General features: G+C 41.3%; 1 protein-coding gene across 1 annotated transcript in view; it reads right to left on the bottom strand.

Moving 5' to 3' along the window:
* ST8SIA6 (ST8 alpha-N-acetyl-neuraminide alpha-2,8-sialyltransferase 6) overlaps positions 1-17,357 on the bottom strand; it is a gene marked incomplete at its 5' end in the record, with an annotated part of 153,273 nt that overhangs the window by 12,319 nt on the left and 123,597 nt on the right. The window contains one exon of the mRNA XM_080664368.1: positions 5,103-5,247. Within this exon, the coding sequence (XP_080520494.1) occupies positions 5,103-5,247 (145 nt within the window). The remainder of the gene's footprint in view (positions 1-5,102; positions 5,248-17,357) is intronic.

Below are 17,357 nucleotides of genomic sequence, written 5' to 3'. Positions count from 1 at the left end.
GGAAGGGTTTGCAGGAAAGAATGCCACCGAACTGCTGGAGATAGCCAACAAGGTTTTCATCAACCGAGACAGTGTAGCAAGAAGGGAGGAAGAATGGAGACTTTATACCACCCAGTCAAAGGCCTCACCATTAGAACCTGAATTAGAGAAAGAATTCCCGCTGGTCTGGGCAGAAAGGAATTCTCCAGGTCTGGCTAAGGACCATGCCCCAGTGCTGATTGACTTAAAGCCTGGGGCACAAATCCGCCACTTAGACCTGCTGCTTCAGTGGGGACTTGTTAAATGATGCAGGTATCCATGGAACACGCCATTCTTGCCTGTCAAAAAGCCTGGGACTAATGACTACTGCCCTGTACAGAATCTACGGGCTGTTAATGAGGCTGTTATAACCCTGCATATCCATGGGGCCATATACAGTATAAGAAAAGGGGGCTCTTGATGGTCGGAGGAAAGGAATAAAAAATCAGAATGAGATTTTAAAAAGGAATAAAAAATCAGAATGAGATTTTTACTAGAAGCAGTCTGGGAGCCCAAGGAAATAGCCATCATCCATTGCAAAGGTCACCAGAAAGGGAAAGACTCAGTATCAGAAGGAAACCAACGTGCTGATGCCGCAGCCAAGCTGGCTGCTAAAGAACAAGTGGCACCGGCACGGATCATGTTGGCCCCCGAATTACCTGACCCTCCAAAGTACACTCCTCAGGAAGAGAAATGGGCCCAGAAAGAAGGGGGCAAGAGAACAAAGGAAGGCTGGTGGATATTCCCAGATCATAGGGTCTGTGTCCCAGAACAGTTAGCCCATAAGGTAGTCCTCCAGCAGCATGAACTTACTCATTTAAGGAAGACTTCCCTAGAAGCTTTGTTAGGCAGATACTACCTAATTGCCCGTCTTCCCTCCTTGTGTTCCTCAGTCTCTCAACATTGCCTCCTCTGTGCTCAGAACAATGCCAAACAGGGTCCTGTGGGACCGATAGGAGTTCAGCACTGTGGGCAAGCTCCTTTTGAGGACGTAAACGTAGATTTTACAGAAATAGGGCCTAACAGAGGGAATAAATACCTGCTAGTCTTTGTTTGCACCTTTTCAGGCTGGGTCAAGGCATATCCCACTCGCACAGAAAAGGCAAGAGAAGTCACTAAGGCATTGCTGAATATAATTCCACGGTATGGAATGCCTCTGACCATAGGGTCCGATAATGGCCCAGCCTTTGTAGCAGAAATAGTACAACAGGTAGCTAAGGCTTTAGGAATTAAATGGAACCTACATACAGCTTATAGGCCTCAGAGTTCAGGGAAAGTAGAACACATGAACCAGACTCTAAAGCAGGCTATGGCTAAGCTATGCCAAGAGACAACCTTACCCTGGACAGATATCTTGCCTCTTGTACTCCTGTGGGTACGCTGTGTCCCAAGGGCCAGGGTAGGTTTCTCTCCCTTTGAAATTCTATATGGTAGACCCCCTCCCTTAATTCGGCCAAAGGGAGATTTGGGGGAAATAGGGAACTTAGAAATCCAGAAATAACTACAAGGACTCGGAAAAACTGTCTTTGAGGTACACAGATGGGTTACTGATCGACTACCCATCTCTCTAGGGACAGCTATACATCCCTATAAACCTGGAGACCAGGTTTGGGTAAAGGACTGGAAAAGGGAGCCCCTCATGCCTATCTGGAAGGCACCCTATCCAGTCATATTAACCACCCCACAGCTCTCAAGATTGCAGGACTGAAACCTGGATCCACCACTCCCGGGTGAAGGCAGCCCACCAGCTGAGTGATGCCCAGCCTGAGTGGAAGATGACCTCTGACCAGAAACATCCCCTGAGGATCACTCTCAAGAAGACAGCGGATCTGGCCGATCAACCTGCTCCAAGGAATTCAGAAACGCCCTGCTGAATTCTCCCTAACATTAATCTCTCTTTCTTATCGCCTCCTAAAGGTAATATGCTCTGGTATTTCTGGATAACCATTGGTTTTATCTTTCTAATAATTCTCATTTTATCTTTTTATGAGTGCCGCCAGAACCCGAGGCTAGTACCAGGAGGAGAACTCATCTGCCCTTGCTGAGACACAGAAGCACCATAAAATTACTGCTTCCCACACAGCAAGGAAACAAAGGCCTCATCATGGATTGCTGGACTACAGCTTGTCATGCTATCCTTGGCTACATCTGTCTTGCAGGAATAGCCATGATACTTCTCTTTGTTCTAGTGGTTCACTAGGACCCCCACTGAACAGAAATGGAGGGAATAACATGCTCCCACTAATAATATTAGCTAGCACATACTTGTCTCCCATAGGGACCACTGCCATGTGTCCTTGCTTAGAAACTCGCTACCCAAATATGCTAGACTGGGTAGCCTATGGGGAAGCCCCATCAAGCCAGATGTTTGTTAGCTATACTTATCAGCCTGCAGCATGTTACGACTCCACTACCAAATGCATGTGGGAGGGGGAATTGTATTGGATGGAAAAAATGATAGGACCTGTCACGGCCAATGTGCAGCTAATTAATGTCACTCCTATTTGTTTCAGCAGTACCCAGGCCCAACATCCAGCAGGTTGCCTCCCAGATGAACTATGCAACTCTACCCTCAAGGCTGAAAACACCACCTGGTGCTCCCCTGCAGGGACATTCTACGTGTGTGGGACCGCTGCTTGCCTCTGCCTGCCTGCAAACTGGACGGGAATGCCTTTAAACTTCAGAATTCCCTACAAACCCCTCACAGGATGCTAACTCCTTATCATCGCCCCTTTCCAGCTGGAAGCAGTTAAGAGCATTCATCATCCATGTTCACCATAACATCCCATAGTCGTTGTACCACAAGGCTAAGAGAAGCTTGTGGGACAAGGCGAGGGTGTGGGGGAGGGAAAGAGAAGGCTAAAAAGGGCTAATTCCAGTGTAACCCTGATCCCTGATATTTGGGGCTAGTGATCTGGTTCCAAGGCAGCAAGCTCAGTGTACATTCCTGATAACCTATAAGTAAGTCCCTCTCTCCTTCCCAGATACTGGTCTTACAGAACCTGTTACTGTGAACAGTGCACTGCCCTGGAGGGAGGGTTATTAATGCTGGCACCAGGCCAGACCATCAGATAGGGCCTGGAGATCCCCAACACTTGGGGGCCTTCTTGCAAGGCCCATGAAAAGGACTGGAAGCATAATCCATGTTTGTGGGACAAAGACCACAGGGAGGGAGATATAAAGGAAAGCTCCATGCGTGTTCCTTCACTCAGATTTGGAAGGCTGTTCCCTGAGTCCGCAGGTGTATTAAACAGTGTCCCTCCTTTTTCTTAGAAGCGTCTTTGGTTTTCTTTGGTCTTCTGCAACCGCATATCTCCAATTAAGCAGTCAAAATAACATGTTTTTCTCTGGCTTTTTGGTCAACTGGGGAAAAACATCCATATGCTTTGGTACCTCAGAGTTCAGGAAGAGTTTAAATAAATTACAAACATCAACATTCCCTAACTTACACCTTCCAAGAAAATGCAAATTTGCCCAACTCCAGTGTCTGCACATTGCTCACTCTGGTTGGAAAGCAACTTTGTTGTTTTCCTTTGCAAGTTACTTAGCAAAGTTTTTGGAGAAAGCAACCTCACCACATTTAATCAAAAGCAACTACTGAGATCTCTAAGTTGCCCAGCAGTTATGAGCTGAGTGCAGCAGAGCAGAACTGAGCAGGGAAGACAGGCAGGAAGCAAGGTGGGAGAGAGGTCAGCTCCCCCAGGAGCCATAGCCATGGAACCTGGATGTTTAAACAACAGCAACAAAAACCCTGTTACCTAGCTTTGCAATTGTTACTGAATTGACTTCAGAAATTTCTCCTCCCAATTAAAAAAAAATCAGTTATAAATTTGACAAGTGAATGTTGCTAATTGCATACTGAATTATCCAGCCTTTGTCAAGTTTTTTTTTTTTTTTTTTTTTTTTGAAGGTGCCAATTAGAAGCAAGAAACACCTCCCGTTCCTCTGTTCTGGTCAGTCTCAAGCAAAAAAACAACAACAACAAAACAAACAAACAAAAAACACAGTAGCAAAAATTGCATGGGTGAAAGGATTGCTCCTTGGAGAACTCTCCCCAACCTTCCAAGATAGGGAATATAAATATACTTTAGTTATTATCTTTCCAATTATTGGTATGTCAATGCTTCCTAAGGGCGTTATAGAATGTTTTATGAGTTATTTTTTGCCCTACTTTCTTCCAGAAAATGTGTAATATTTTTTCCTACTGTTTTCTGTTTATTTTCATTTATTCCCAAAAAATTATTTTTTTGAATTGTAATAATTTTAAAAAATTGGAGCAACTTACACGACAAATAATAAATTAGCTGTAAGAAGTCAAAGGTTCAAAAAAAATAATTGTAAGGCTCTAATAGTCTACAGTTGGTAAATTGCATATATGAAGTGATTCCATTTAGATCATATTGACTTGCCCTAATTGCTTTTAATAAAATCAATTACAAAAGATTCCAGAGAGTGTATGTTTTTAAGCAATGGGCTGTCCTTCCTGACAAAAATTTCCCCCAACTTTGGATTTATATTTTGGGACTGATTTCTTCTTGTAATGATACTGTATCATTACTCACCAGTTAATTTAACAAATATGTGATGAGTGCATATGAACTAGGGAGTGTTCTAGGAGCTTGGCATCCAGCAGTAAACACACAGGGCAAAAATCCACTGACTAATAATTCTTACATATTTACTTCCCAAAGGTTAACCGAATAAACCTACAGTTCTTTGTAAAGGTGTTGACTCAGTCACCCAAACTGACAACTGGAAGAATCCTGTTCCAGGTGAGAGATGGTCATCTTCTCAAGCCCCAGCAATTACCATGCAGAGAGCCCAAGTACCTCATCTCATTCAAGGATGAGTCATGAAGACTCAAGAAGTGGGAACGTTTATCTTTTAAGATACAAATTCCATCCCCTGCAGAGCCAGCATGCATTCCAAATTGCCTTTTAAAGTGGACTACTATTCATATCTTATACAACAGAGTACGGTATTTTAATTCATTAACTCCTCCATTATCATAAATTATAACTTGAAGTGAGAGAAAATTCACCTGGAACGATGACACAAATAAACCACAACAAATCTTTACTCACCACTGGAAACATATTAAAAATGTTCTTTCTAATTAGGATTGCGTTTTTACTTTCCACCTCGTAACTCATGTTAGTCCCAACTGGAGTGTTATTTTGAGAAACAATGAAGTTTTGCACAGCATCACAACAGGAAGCAAGTTTTGCTCTGAAAAATAAAACAATAAAAGGGAGCCATGGAATAAGATGGAGAAACCAAAAACAGAGACTACCATGGGAAAAACAAACGAGGATTTTTTTTTTCCATTTTGACTTTCCAAAGGAAGATAAATCATTCACAAAGATGACATTTTTATTTCAGTTCATGCTAACTGGCTCTGGATGGTGAAATGGTGAGTTGGTGGGATAAAATAGCAAAGAAGGCCAAATACTCATTAATACAATGATTTAAACATAAAAATTTCATCCTGATGATAATGTTCTAATATTAAAGAGAAAAATAACAGAATACATTATAATTATTTTGTAATAATTATAAAGTGCAGAAACTAATTTAAGAACATTAAGCGCAGTTGCAAATAGTCACCAAAGCAATATGCAATCATTTATTATGAGACAAATCCAATGCAAAGAATCATTACAGTGATTTTTTTCCAAGCTCTAGAGGCATAACTTACAAATACAAATTGTAGTGTACTACTTTATGTTTTTGATATGCATATACATTGTGAGATAATCACCACAATCAAGCAAATTAATATACCCATAACCTCACATAGTTATTATTTTTTCTTTTTTGTGTGTGAACATTAAGATATACCCCTTGGCAAATTTCAAGTATACAATGCAGTATTGCTAATTATAGTTAACAATGCTATACATTAATACAGTGAATTTTTGTTAATATATATATTTTTAATTTTTATTGATATCAGAGAGGAAGGGAGAGGGAGAGAGAGATAGAAACATAAATGATGAGAAAGAATCATTCATTGGCTGCCTCCTGCACGCCCCACACTGGGGACCGAGCCCACAACTCTGGCATGTGCCCTTGACTGAAATCAAACCTGGGACCCTTCAGTCCGCAGGCTGACACTCTATCCATTGGACCAAACCAGCTAGGGCAATACAGTGAATTTTTAAATGAAGCAAAATTAAAGTTGCCATTTCTTATAGAAAACCCAGAAAAACTGTAACTCAGTATCAAGCTATATTTTAAAACTCTTAGTGAAACATTATCATTAGAAGAAGACCCAGGAAGGTCTTTGCAGGGCTCATCTGAGTTTGCCCCCGCCCTCAGGCTTTACGTTACATTTATTCACATAATTCTCCAGAGACGCAGAACCCATAGCATCTCTTGATAATTATCCCAGACTTTAATCAACCTTGAAGTCAAGAGATTATTCCATTTGAACAACCAAACTAGTACTTAACTCCATTTCCCTTGTTAGTTTTTCAAAAAAATCTCCTCAGGAAAACACTTCATGTAATTGGAAATGGTAAACAAGCAAAATTTGGGCCTTTTCAATCTTAAAGAATCTTATAGAATTTCCTCTTCTCTCAGATTTTCCTTGGAGGAGTCGTTTTTTGTAATTTTAGCCATCTTGCTCCTCTTTAAGCCTTGACTTATTTCTCCATATTATCTAAATATGAAAGCTGGATCCAATCCTAGTACAGGGGACAGTGACTAATCAGTGAGCAGAGCTGACTATGGGCAATCTGACACCATAGAATCATTCCCCTTTTTCTGTGTTGTTTTTTGTTTTGTTTTGTTTTGTTTTGTCCTGAAAGGTATACTTTTGTACATGTCCCTACTGAATTTTGTCCCTTTGAAAAAATACAACATTCTAATCTGCCATGGTCATTTTGAATTATAATCCAGGCTCCCTACATTCTAATAATTCTCATGGTATAAAAAGTCAGTTCCTGTGATATTATTTGTACCCAGAAATGAAGATTTTAAAAAATACTTCTTATGAGTTCTTTTAAAATAGTACTTGCTTCTTAACTGAATCCTATCACCTGCTTATCTTCCTTCTTTGTATTTCAGAATCTGGAGATAAACAAAAGAAAAAAAAAACTTAAAATGAAATGATGTATAGTCAAAACATAATACTAAGTAGTTTTTAATTTAATTTCTTAAGCATTGATGTGCCATATTGCAAGCTCAGAAATCCTTATGTGTTTTATGATTTCACTTATATGTAAGTGCTATCTAAAGAACAAAACAAATGAACAAAAGCAATTGAAACAGACTCATAGATGCAGAGAAAAGACTGATGGTTGCCAAGAGGGATGGTGAAAAAGTTGAAAGGATTAAGAAGTACAAATTGGGAGTCACAAATAGTCATGGCAATGAAAAGTATACCATAGAGAATATAGTCACTAATACTGTGATAACTACATTTGGGGCCAGGTGAGTATTTCAGACATTTGGGGGATTACTTTATAAAGTATATGATTGTCTTACTATGCTATCCACCTGAAACAAATACAAAATAATATTGAATATAAACTATAATTGAAAAAAAAGAAATGCTTATGTGTTTATAATTTTAAACGTCTCTTTTAGGCTTCATTTTGAGAAAAGGTAATGGAATAAATTCTCATTTAGCTTTGACAAGAAATTTAATTTCTTTAATGATAGTCAGTGCTTAAAAGGATATTACATCACCAAAAAACAACACTAACCAGGGTACCCGTTGTGGTTTTTAAATATTAATAGGTTTTATTCTGAAGTTATATTTTTAACATTGATTATAAAATTTTCAAAACTACAAGAAAGTTGAAAGAATTGGACAATGAGCACTTGAATAATCACCAGCTACTCTCTACAGTTAACTTTTTACTTTATTTGTCTTATTGTGTATTTATCCATTGTTGTAGGTATTATAATTTAAAGTAAATTGCAGGTATCAGTACATTTTACCCCTAAACACTTCAGCATGTATACTGTTATATTGTTTATATTTTGGAGTAAAAGTTACATACAATAAAATCATAAGTATATTCAGTGAATTTTGAGAGATGCATATACCCCTGTTACCCAATCACCTATATCAAGATATAGAATACTACTAACCCCCAGATAATTCTCTCATACCTCTTCCCAGTCTATCTTCAGTCCTCCCCCATCTCAAAGCAACCACATTTGTGATTTTTTTAACCAAAGATTAGTTTTGTCTGTCCCAGAATCTATATAAACAGAATCATATAGTATGCATGCTTTTGAAAAAGACTTTTTCTCTCAGAATAAATTTTTTGCAACTTGTGTATATTGCTGCATGTGTAGTAAGTAGTCCATTTTATTGCTGAAGTAGTATTCCATTGCATGGATGTGTCAGAGTTTGGGTTAACCATCTCCCTTGCACGTCTAAAGAAATCACTATCAAAAATCAAAGTTAAACACCTGATCACTCATATAACCTCCCAGAAAAAAATAGAATAATTATCCAAAATGTTATTTCTGAAGCCTGCTTTGTTTCACTAACCAATGGGACTTTTTGAGGCTTTATATTCAGTGGCAGAATTATAAATGTATGCTCTTTGTCACTTCCCAGCTCACCATGTGATAGAGATCCCTGTAAGAACCAGTGTTAGTAAAAAGCTGAGCTGCTCATAAAAATACAAAACAAAATGGAATTTTATGTCTGTTATACCATTTATCATCACTCCCCAAAACCGTGGATTTTGATCATTGGTGATTAGATATATTCACAACAATGGGTGTGGCAATTTTCCCCCTCTTGTGTGAAAAGAGCAGGAGACATTAAGAAATGAAGGAGCCCTAACCGGTTTGGCTCAGTGGATAGAGCGTCGGCCTGAGGACTCAAGGGTCCCAGGTTCGATTCCGGTCAAGGGCATGTACTGTGGTTGCGGGCACATACCCAGTAGGGAGTGTGCAGGAGGCAGCTGATTGATGTTTCTCTCTCATCGATGTTTCTAACTCTCTATCCCTCTCCCTTCCTCTCTGTAAAAAATCAATAAAATATATTAAAAAAAAAAAAGAAATGAAGGACACGATATTAACTAGATGTGACGGTTGATTTTATGTCAACTTGATAGGGCCAAGTCTATGCCCAGATAGCTGGTAAGACGTTATTTCTGGGTGCATCTGTGAGAGTATTTCTGGAAGAGATTAGCATTTCCATCAGTAAACTGAGTAAAGAAGATCGCCCTCACCAATGCAATGGGCATCATCTAATCCACTGAGGGTCTCAATAGAATAGAAGGCAGAGGAGGGCAAATGTGCTCTCTACTTGAGCTAGGACATCCATGTTCTCCTGTCCTTGGTCACTGCACTCTCAGATCTTCAGACTCACACCAGAGCCATTGGCTCTCCAGTTCTTGGGCCTTCAAACTCAGACTGGGACTTTATAGCATCAGCTCTCCTGAGTCTCCAGCTTGCAGATGGTAGATAATAGGACTTAGCCTCCATAATTACATGAGCCAACCCCTTATAATAAGTTTCTTTCTGTATACCTATACATATCCAATTGGTTCTATTTTCCCATAAAACCCTAAGTAAGAGATATTGGTACAGAGAAGTGGGGGTGTTGCTATAACAAATACCTAAAAACATGGAAGTGGCTTTGCATCTGGGTAGTAAGTAGAGATTGGAAGTTTTATGTGCATGCTAGAAAAGGTCTGGATTGTCATGAAAAGAACTGTAAAGGCAATTCTGATGAGAGCTCAGAAAGAAAAGAGGCCTCTATCTTGTTGGAGAAAACCTAAGTGGTCCTGAGCAGAAAAAACACTGGTCGATATATGGGTCGGGGAGGCCATTCTGATGAGGTCTCACATGAAAATGAGGAACATGTTATTGAACAATAGAGAAAATTCAATCCTTGTTATAAAGTGGCAAAGAACTTGGCAGAACTGTATTACAATTCTAGTGTTTTGTGGAAGGTGGAAGTTGTGAGCAATGAAATTGGATACTGGATTGGGGAGTTTCCTAAGCAAAATGTTGAAGAAGTGACTTGCTTCTTCCCGATTGCTTAAAATGCAAGAAGACAGAAGTGACTTGAAGACAGACCTATCAATTAAAAGGGAAGCAGAATTTAAAGATTTGTAAGTTCTCAGCCTGTCCACATGGCATACTGAGAAAGTATGCTCAGGAGAGAATACTAAAGGAGGGGCCAAGTTTACATTTGGTAAAGAAATTAAGGTGGGTGTGAACCATGGAGCCACACCTGTAGGAAATAAAACCCAACAATTTGAATTGAAGAGGAATGAGATGGGAAGGAATGAAGGAAAAGTGTTGGGCTTCTTGAATTTTATAAGGATGGGATCATAGAGCTATTTTGTTACAAGCACATGCATTGTTCTTCAAGACAAGGGAAGAATGACTATAAAGGGGATTCAGAAATCAACGGGGCTGCCTCCTCAGTTACAAAAGGGGAGACCTGTTTTCAACAGGCCAGGTGGCCTCTGCCCAAAGCCGTGAAGGCAGGGCCACTGAAAAACATGGGAATGGGGATGCCCAGCAGAGCTGCAGGGGCAGGACCATCACCACAGTGGGACCAGGGGGCAGAGCCTGGAAACAAAGAAGATTACCTTGAGCATTGAGATCTCATGGAGTTTGCTTTACTATGTTTTGGACTTGCTTGGGACCTGTCACCCTTCCTTCTTTCCTTTTCTCCTTTTAGGTATAGGAATGTCTATCCTATGTCTGTCCAATCATTGTATTTTGGAAGCACAAGCATTGTTTGCTTTCACAGGTTGACAGCTAGAGAGGACTTTGCCTCAGGATGAATGGTGCCTGAAGTCTCATCCACACCTGAATTAGATGGCCTTTAGATGAGACTTTGGACTTGAGACTTTGGAATTGATGCTAGAACATATTTAAGACTTCTGGGGCCTGGCCATGCAGGAGGCAGCCTATTGATGATGTTTCTTTCTCATTGATATTTCTATCTCTATCCCTTTCCCTTCCTCTCTTTCTAAAGATCAATAAAAAATCCTATCTAATAAAAGAGTAATATGCAAATTAACCATCACTCTGCTACACCCACAAGCCATGCCCACAGGCCACACCCACTAGCCAATCAGGAGCGAGTATGCAAATTAACCGCAACCAAGATGGCTATGGCCACGGAGATAGCAGGAGGGAGGCTTGGGTTTCCCTGGAGATGGAGAAAGCCAAGCTTTCCGCACACCCTGGCCAGCCCAGGCCTCCGCTTAAGGCTACAAAGTTTCAATTATAGAAGATAAATAAATCCCAACAGAAATGGCTGCTGCCAGGGAGGGAGCAGAAGGCTTGGCTCTGCTTCAGGCTACAAAGTTTCAATTGTAGAAGATAAATAAATCCCAGATACCAGGGTCTCTGCTTGGGTCGCCAGGGGGCGTAGCCGGCCTGCAAACCACCACAGGCCCCTCACACAGGCCACCCCATGCCCCAAGGGAACCCCCACCCTGATCCAGGACACCCTTCAGGGAAACCAGCTGGCCCCCACCCATGTACCAGGCTTCTATCCTATCTAATAAAAGAGTAATATGCAGATTGACCATCACTCCAACACACAAGATGGCTGCCCCCATGGGGTCAAAGATCCTACCCCCATATGGGCACAAGATGGCCACCACAAGATGGCCAGCAGAGGAGGGCAGTTGGGAGGGACCAGGCTTGCAAGGGAGGGCAGTTGTAGGCGATCAGGCCTGCAGGGGAGGGCAGTTAAGGGTGACCAGGCTGGCAGAAGAGGGAAGTTGGCGGCAAACAGGCTGGCAGGGGAGCAGTTAGGCATCAATCAGGCTGGCAGGAGAGTGGTTAGGGGGTGATCAGGCTGGCAGGCAGAAGCGGTTAGGGGCAATCAGGAAGGCAGGCAGGCGAGCAGTTGGGAGCCAGCAGTCCTGGATTGTGAGAGGGATGTCCGACTGCCTGTTTAGATCCCGATCCCGGTGGGATTGGGCTTAAACGGGCAGTCAGACATCCCTTGAGGAGTCCCAGATTGGAGAGGGTGCAGGCTGGGCTGAGGGACACCCCCCCCCCCCGCCCCGTGCACAAATTTCGTGCACCAGGCCTCTAGTATTATATAAATTATATAAAAATATTATATACATAAAGACTTCTGGGGCTGTTGGAATGGAATGAATACATTTTTGTGTGTGAGAAGGAAATGATTTTGGGGGGCAGAATATCATGGACTAGACATTTGTGTCCTCCCCAAATTCATATGTTGACACCCTAATTCCTATGTGATGGTATTAGGAGATAGGGCCTTTGGGAGATGATTAGAATTAGATGAGGTCATGAGGCGGAGTTCTCATGAATGGGATTAGTGCCCTTATAATGGTCACAAGAGAGCTTGCTTCCTTTCTCTGCTCTCTGCCATTGAGAATACAATGAGCAGGCTGCCATCAATAACCTGAAGAGGGTTCTCACCAAAACCCAACCAACCCTGATCTCACATGTCCAGACTGCAGAACTGTGAGAAATAAATTTCTGTTGTTTATTAGCCACCCAGTCTATGGTACCTTGTGGCAGCCGCTAAAAGACACTAGAAGACATACTGTGACCATGACACCTACATTGCCTATAACGTGTGGTTTCACTTTCCACAATAGTAAATATCCAACCAGATCAGGATGCACAACCCTCATACTTGTAAAGCACTGTGCACTTTCCAGAGCATTTTCACACCTGTTACTCCATCTGATTCTCACAACAGCCAGGGAGGTAGAAAATATTATTATTCCCATTTTAGAGATGAGAAAACTGATGTTGAGAGATGTGAAGTGACATGACTGAGACACACAGGCTGTAAATGACTGGAGTCTATGTCTTTTGACATTCAATTCACTGTAGTTTACCCTAGAATATGTTGTAGTTGGGGGTGGGGGCATAATGCCCTCATCTGAACTTCTTCCTATAGGATGCTTTCCATAATGGCACCACAACAACACAGAGGCCCCAAAAATAATGCAGGCAGCACTTTGCTGACAACTCGCCCAGACACAACTCAAAGGTTGCAAATATCTATGGCATATAAATGCTTCAAACCCTACTTATAACTGAGACACTCAAGGCTCTCATTCTACATGGAGGAGATTCAGGATCCCCCATGAGATCAAGGATGTCAAGTGGTCTGGCCAATGTGCCCCAGTAGTAAATGGAAAAGGATCCTCTGGATTGATGAGGATCTAATCCTCCCTCTGTCATACCTTCAGCAACCTTCTCCATACAATCCAGTTTCAAAAAGTAAATACTGTATGCTCCTTTCTACCCCAAGAAAGAAAAGGGACCCTCTGCATTGCATTGTGTTCCAAAATTGAAAGCAGTTCACATACTTTCAAAAGTGCTTAACTCTCAAGAAGTAGGTTGGTCCTGGGAGAATCAAGCTTAATATATTTAATCTTGATTTATAAAGATGTAATCAAATGTGAAAAATCATCTTTTGCATCACAGTTGGTGTAATAAATCTACTTTTGAGAAAGGGATTTTTGTTAAAACTGTGAAAATTCCTTTTTCTCTTACAGCATAGGTGCTATTTTCTTTTATTTTTTGTTTTGTTTTCTCAATTCATTTAAAGTCTCAGGCCAAAATTCTTCCTTAGTTCTAAATGGGATGCTTCCTGGATTTTCATGAAATATTAATAACTGCATGAGCCTTATAGTGTGCAACACACATAGGACATTCTGACTATTAACAACCTAAACTGCCCCAGGCCAGAGCTCACAGACATCTCTGCTGTTTATCAAACTCTCTAAGAGTCTCTAATGAGCTGTGAGGCAGAGGTTATAGGTACTTTCCAAGTATTAAGGAGCTACCTTTTGCGGGGACCTTCTCTAAGATTATAATAAGGTTCCTAGGAAAAGGAGTTTTAAAATATAAACCCCTTAAGAAATTCAAGGGACTTATTTACCACCCTAATCATTTCTGAAACAGTCAGATTTCGTTTTCTTCACTATAACCACAGTGCTTAGGCCAAGCAATACACCAACTACCTCTTTCCTGTTACTGATCCCCCCCTGTTTTGCTTTATTCTGTCCCTTCCCTGTATTATATAATTCACTGATTGACCAATAATAACAGCATATAATATTTATTTAGTGCATTGTCTTTATGTGCTAAGCACACATATATTATCTCATCTAAGCCCCACAATAACACTACAAAATAGATACAGTTGAGAACTCAGGCCTATAAAAGGTAAGTAGCTCACATATCACATTATTCATTAATTCATATTTATTTAGCACCTAAAAAGATGTTAAGCACTGTGAGATGTGCTGTCTATATACTGATGAATAAAATCTTCAGTCTCTGCCTTTATGGTGTTTATGATCTAATAAGGAGGAAAATAGAAAGGTTTATAAGGATGAATGTTAAGGTTAGCAGAATATGCCACTTTGGTATATTCATTATTTTATTATTATTATTATTATTATTATTATTATTTAATTTAATAAATCTTTATAGTTCAGATTATTACAATTGTTCCTCTTTTTTCCCCCATAGCTCCCCTCCACCGAGTTCCCACCTCACCCTCTGCCCTTACCCCCCCTCAATGTCCTCATCCATAGGTGTACGATTTTTGTCCAGTCTCTTCCCACACCCCCCACACCCCTTTCTCCCCTGATAATTGTCACTCCACTCCCTTTCTATGCCCCTGATTCTATTATATTCACCAGTTTACTCTGTTCATAAGATTTTTTAATTCACTTGATTTTTAGATTCACTTGTTGATAGATATGTATTTGTTGTTCATAATTTTTATCTTTACCTTTTTCTTCTTCTTCCTCTTCTTAAAGAATACCTTTCAGCATTTCATATAACACTGGTTTGGTGGTGATGAACTCCTTTAGCTTTTTCTTATCTGTGAAGCTCTTTATCTGACCTTCAATTCTGAATGATAGCTTTGCTGGGTAGAGTAATCTTGGTTGTAGGTTCTTGCTATTCATCACTTTGAATATTTCTTGCCACTCCCATCTGGTCTGCATAGTTTCTGTTGAGAAATCAGCTGACAGTTGTATGGGTGCTCCCTTGTAGGTATTTTTCTCTTGCTGCTTTTAATATTCTTTCTTTGTCTTTTGCTCTTGGCATTTTAATTATGATGTGTCTTGGTATGGTCCTCTTTGGATTCCTTTTGTTTGGTGTTCTCTGTGCTTCCTGGACTTGTAAGTCTATTTCTTTCACCAGGTGGGGGAAGTTTTCTGTCATTATTTCTTCAAATAGGTTTTCAGTATCTTGCTCTCTCTCTTCTTCTGGCACCCCCATAATTCTGTTGTTGGTACGCTTGAAGTTGTCTCAGAGGCTCCTTACATTATCTTCATATTTTTGGATTCTTTTTTTCTTTTTGCTTTTCTGGTTGAATGTTTTTTGCTTCTTTGTATTTCAAATCTTTGACTTGATTCTTGCAATCCTCTAGTCTGCTGTTAGATCTCTGTATAATATTTTTTATTTCAGTCAGTATATGCTTAATTTCTGGTTGGTCCTTTTTCATATCCTCGAGGGTCTTGCTAAATTTATCGGCCTTTTCTAGAAAATTCTTGAAAAATCTTATAACCGTGGTTTTGAACTCTATATCCAGTAGCTTGCTTTCCTCCATTTCTTTCATTTGTGATCTATTTCTTTGTCTCCGCATTTTGGCTGCTTCCCTGAGTTGATAGAGTGGCTTTGTGTGCTAGGTGTCCTATAGGGCCCAGTGGCTCAGCTTCCCCAGTTACCTGAGGTGGACACTCTTGGTGCTCCCCTTTGTGGGCTGTGTGCACAGTCTTGTTGTAGTTAAGCCTTGATTGTTGTTGGTATCACTGGGAGGAATTGACCTCCAGGCCAGTTGGCTGTGAGGATCAGCTGTGTCTATGCTGGGAGAACTTCTGTGCTGGAGACACCCTTATGAGACAAGACTTGCAAAAGCCTCTGTGCTCAGCTTGGATGGGGCAGAGTCTCAGGGCGGAGCAGACAGCACCAGTTTCCCGTCAGCCCTGCCCTAACAGGCCCCTGTGTCTCAGTGTCCCGTGGTAATCGCTGCAAGCACCTCTGAGAGAAAGCCGCCCTCAAGTTCCACCTGCTGCCAGACAGTCCAGTTTCTCCCCGAATGAGTCTGGGTCCCCAGAGTCTCACCTGGAACTGGAGTTCAGAGCCGTCAGGAGCTTTTGTCTCCCTCCCGCTTGTGAAAGCCAGCCGTGCAGTCAGTTGCTAGTCCTCTCTGCGCGCTCGTCTCAGTACCTCTGCCTTCCGCAGCTCCTCTGAGTTTCAGTGTGCTTTTCTCTTTCCTTCTAGTTGTAGAATTTCCACTCAGCCAGCCTTCTTGTGGTTCTGGATGATGTCTGTTTTGTCTTTTAGTTGTAGTTTTGAAATTGTTGTGCAAGGCAGCAATTTAGGTGTTTACCTATGCCACCATCCTGGTTTCTCCCCGGTATATTCATTATTTTGAGCGCTAGGCACTAAGAAGGTGGCAAATGAAGAAAGAGGTTTTCTATGAACTCGCCCTATCTGCCTAAAGGAGCTCAGTTGTCACAAATCCCCTGCTGAGCAGCATCATCAACCAGGGAAGATGGGCTCTGACCATAGAGAGGAGATGAGAAGTCGACAACACACCAAGACAGACTTTGTCACAAATAGTATACCTCCCATCTATTCTTCTAAGACCTTAATCTTCCCTAAAAATCATTTACTCTCCTGTAAAATACCTACATTCCCCTCTCCCATTTCCTTATTAGGGTGTTACTTACATCTGAATTATAAGCCAACTCGGGGAGTTCCTCATCTTTCCCTGGGTGCCTCCCATGTATACATGAGATTTATGTATCAATGAATTCTGTTTTTTACTTTTTAATCTATCTTTTATTAAAGGGATAGCAATTAAGAATTCAGAATTTTAGAAGCAAAATTACTTTTCCTCCCCTATCTACACTAATAAAAGAGACCATCACTCCACTATACCCACCAGCCAATCAGAAGTGAGTATACAAATTAACCCAACCAAGATGGCGGTGGCCACAGAGCTGGAGCGAGCAGGAGGCTTGGGTTGCCCCTGGTGATGGAGGAAGCCAAGCTTCCCACCTGCCCTGGTCAGCCCTGGCCTCCGCTCAAGGCTACAAACTTTCAATTATAGAAGATAAATAAATCCCAGATACCTGCTTCCACCTGGCCCTGGCCTCCACTCAAGGAGGTGCTGAAAAAAAAAAAAAAAGAAAGAAAGAAAAAAAGGAGGGGCTTGGAGCTTGGGTCACCGGGGGGTGTGGCCAGCCTGCAAACAGCCCTCAGCCCCTCACCCAGGCTGGCCACACCCCCATGGCCCAATCCCTGTAAACGGGCAGTCGAACATCCCTCGAGGAGTCCCAGATTGGAGAGGGTGCAGGCTGGGCTGAGGGACA

This window comes from Plecotus auritus, assembly GCF_963455305.1.
Source record: "Plecotus auritus genome assembly, chromosome: 1".
NCBI classification, from domain to species: Eukaryota; Metazoa; Chordata; class Mammalia; order Chiroptera; family Vespertilionidae; genus Plecotus; species Plecotus auritus.
Note: the sequence above shows the minus strand (reverse complement) of the source record. Positions and strands in the feature narration are given on the sequence as shown.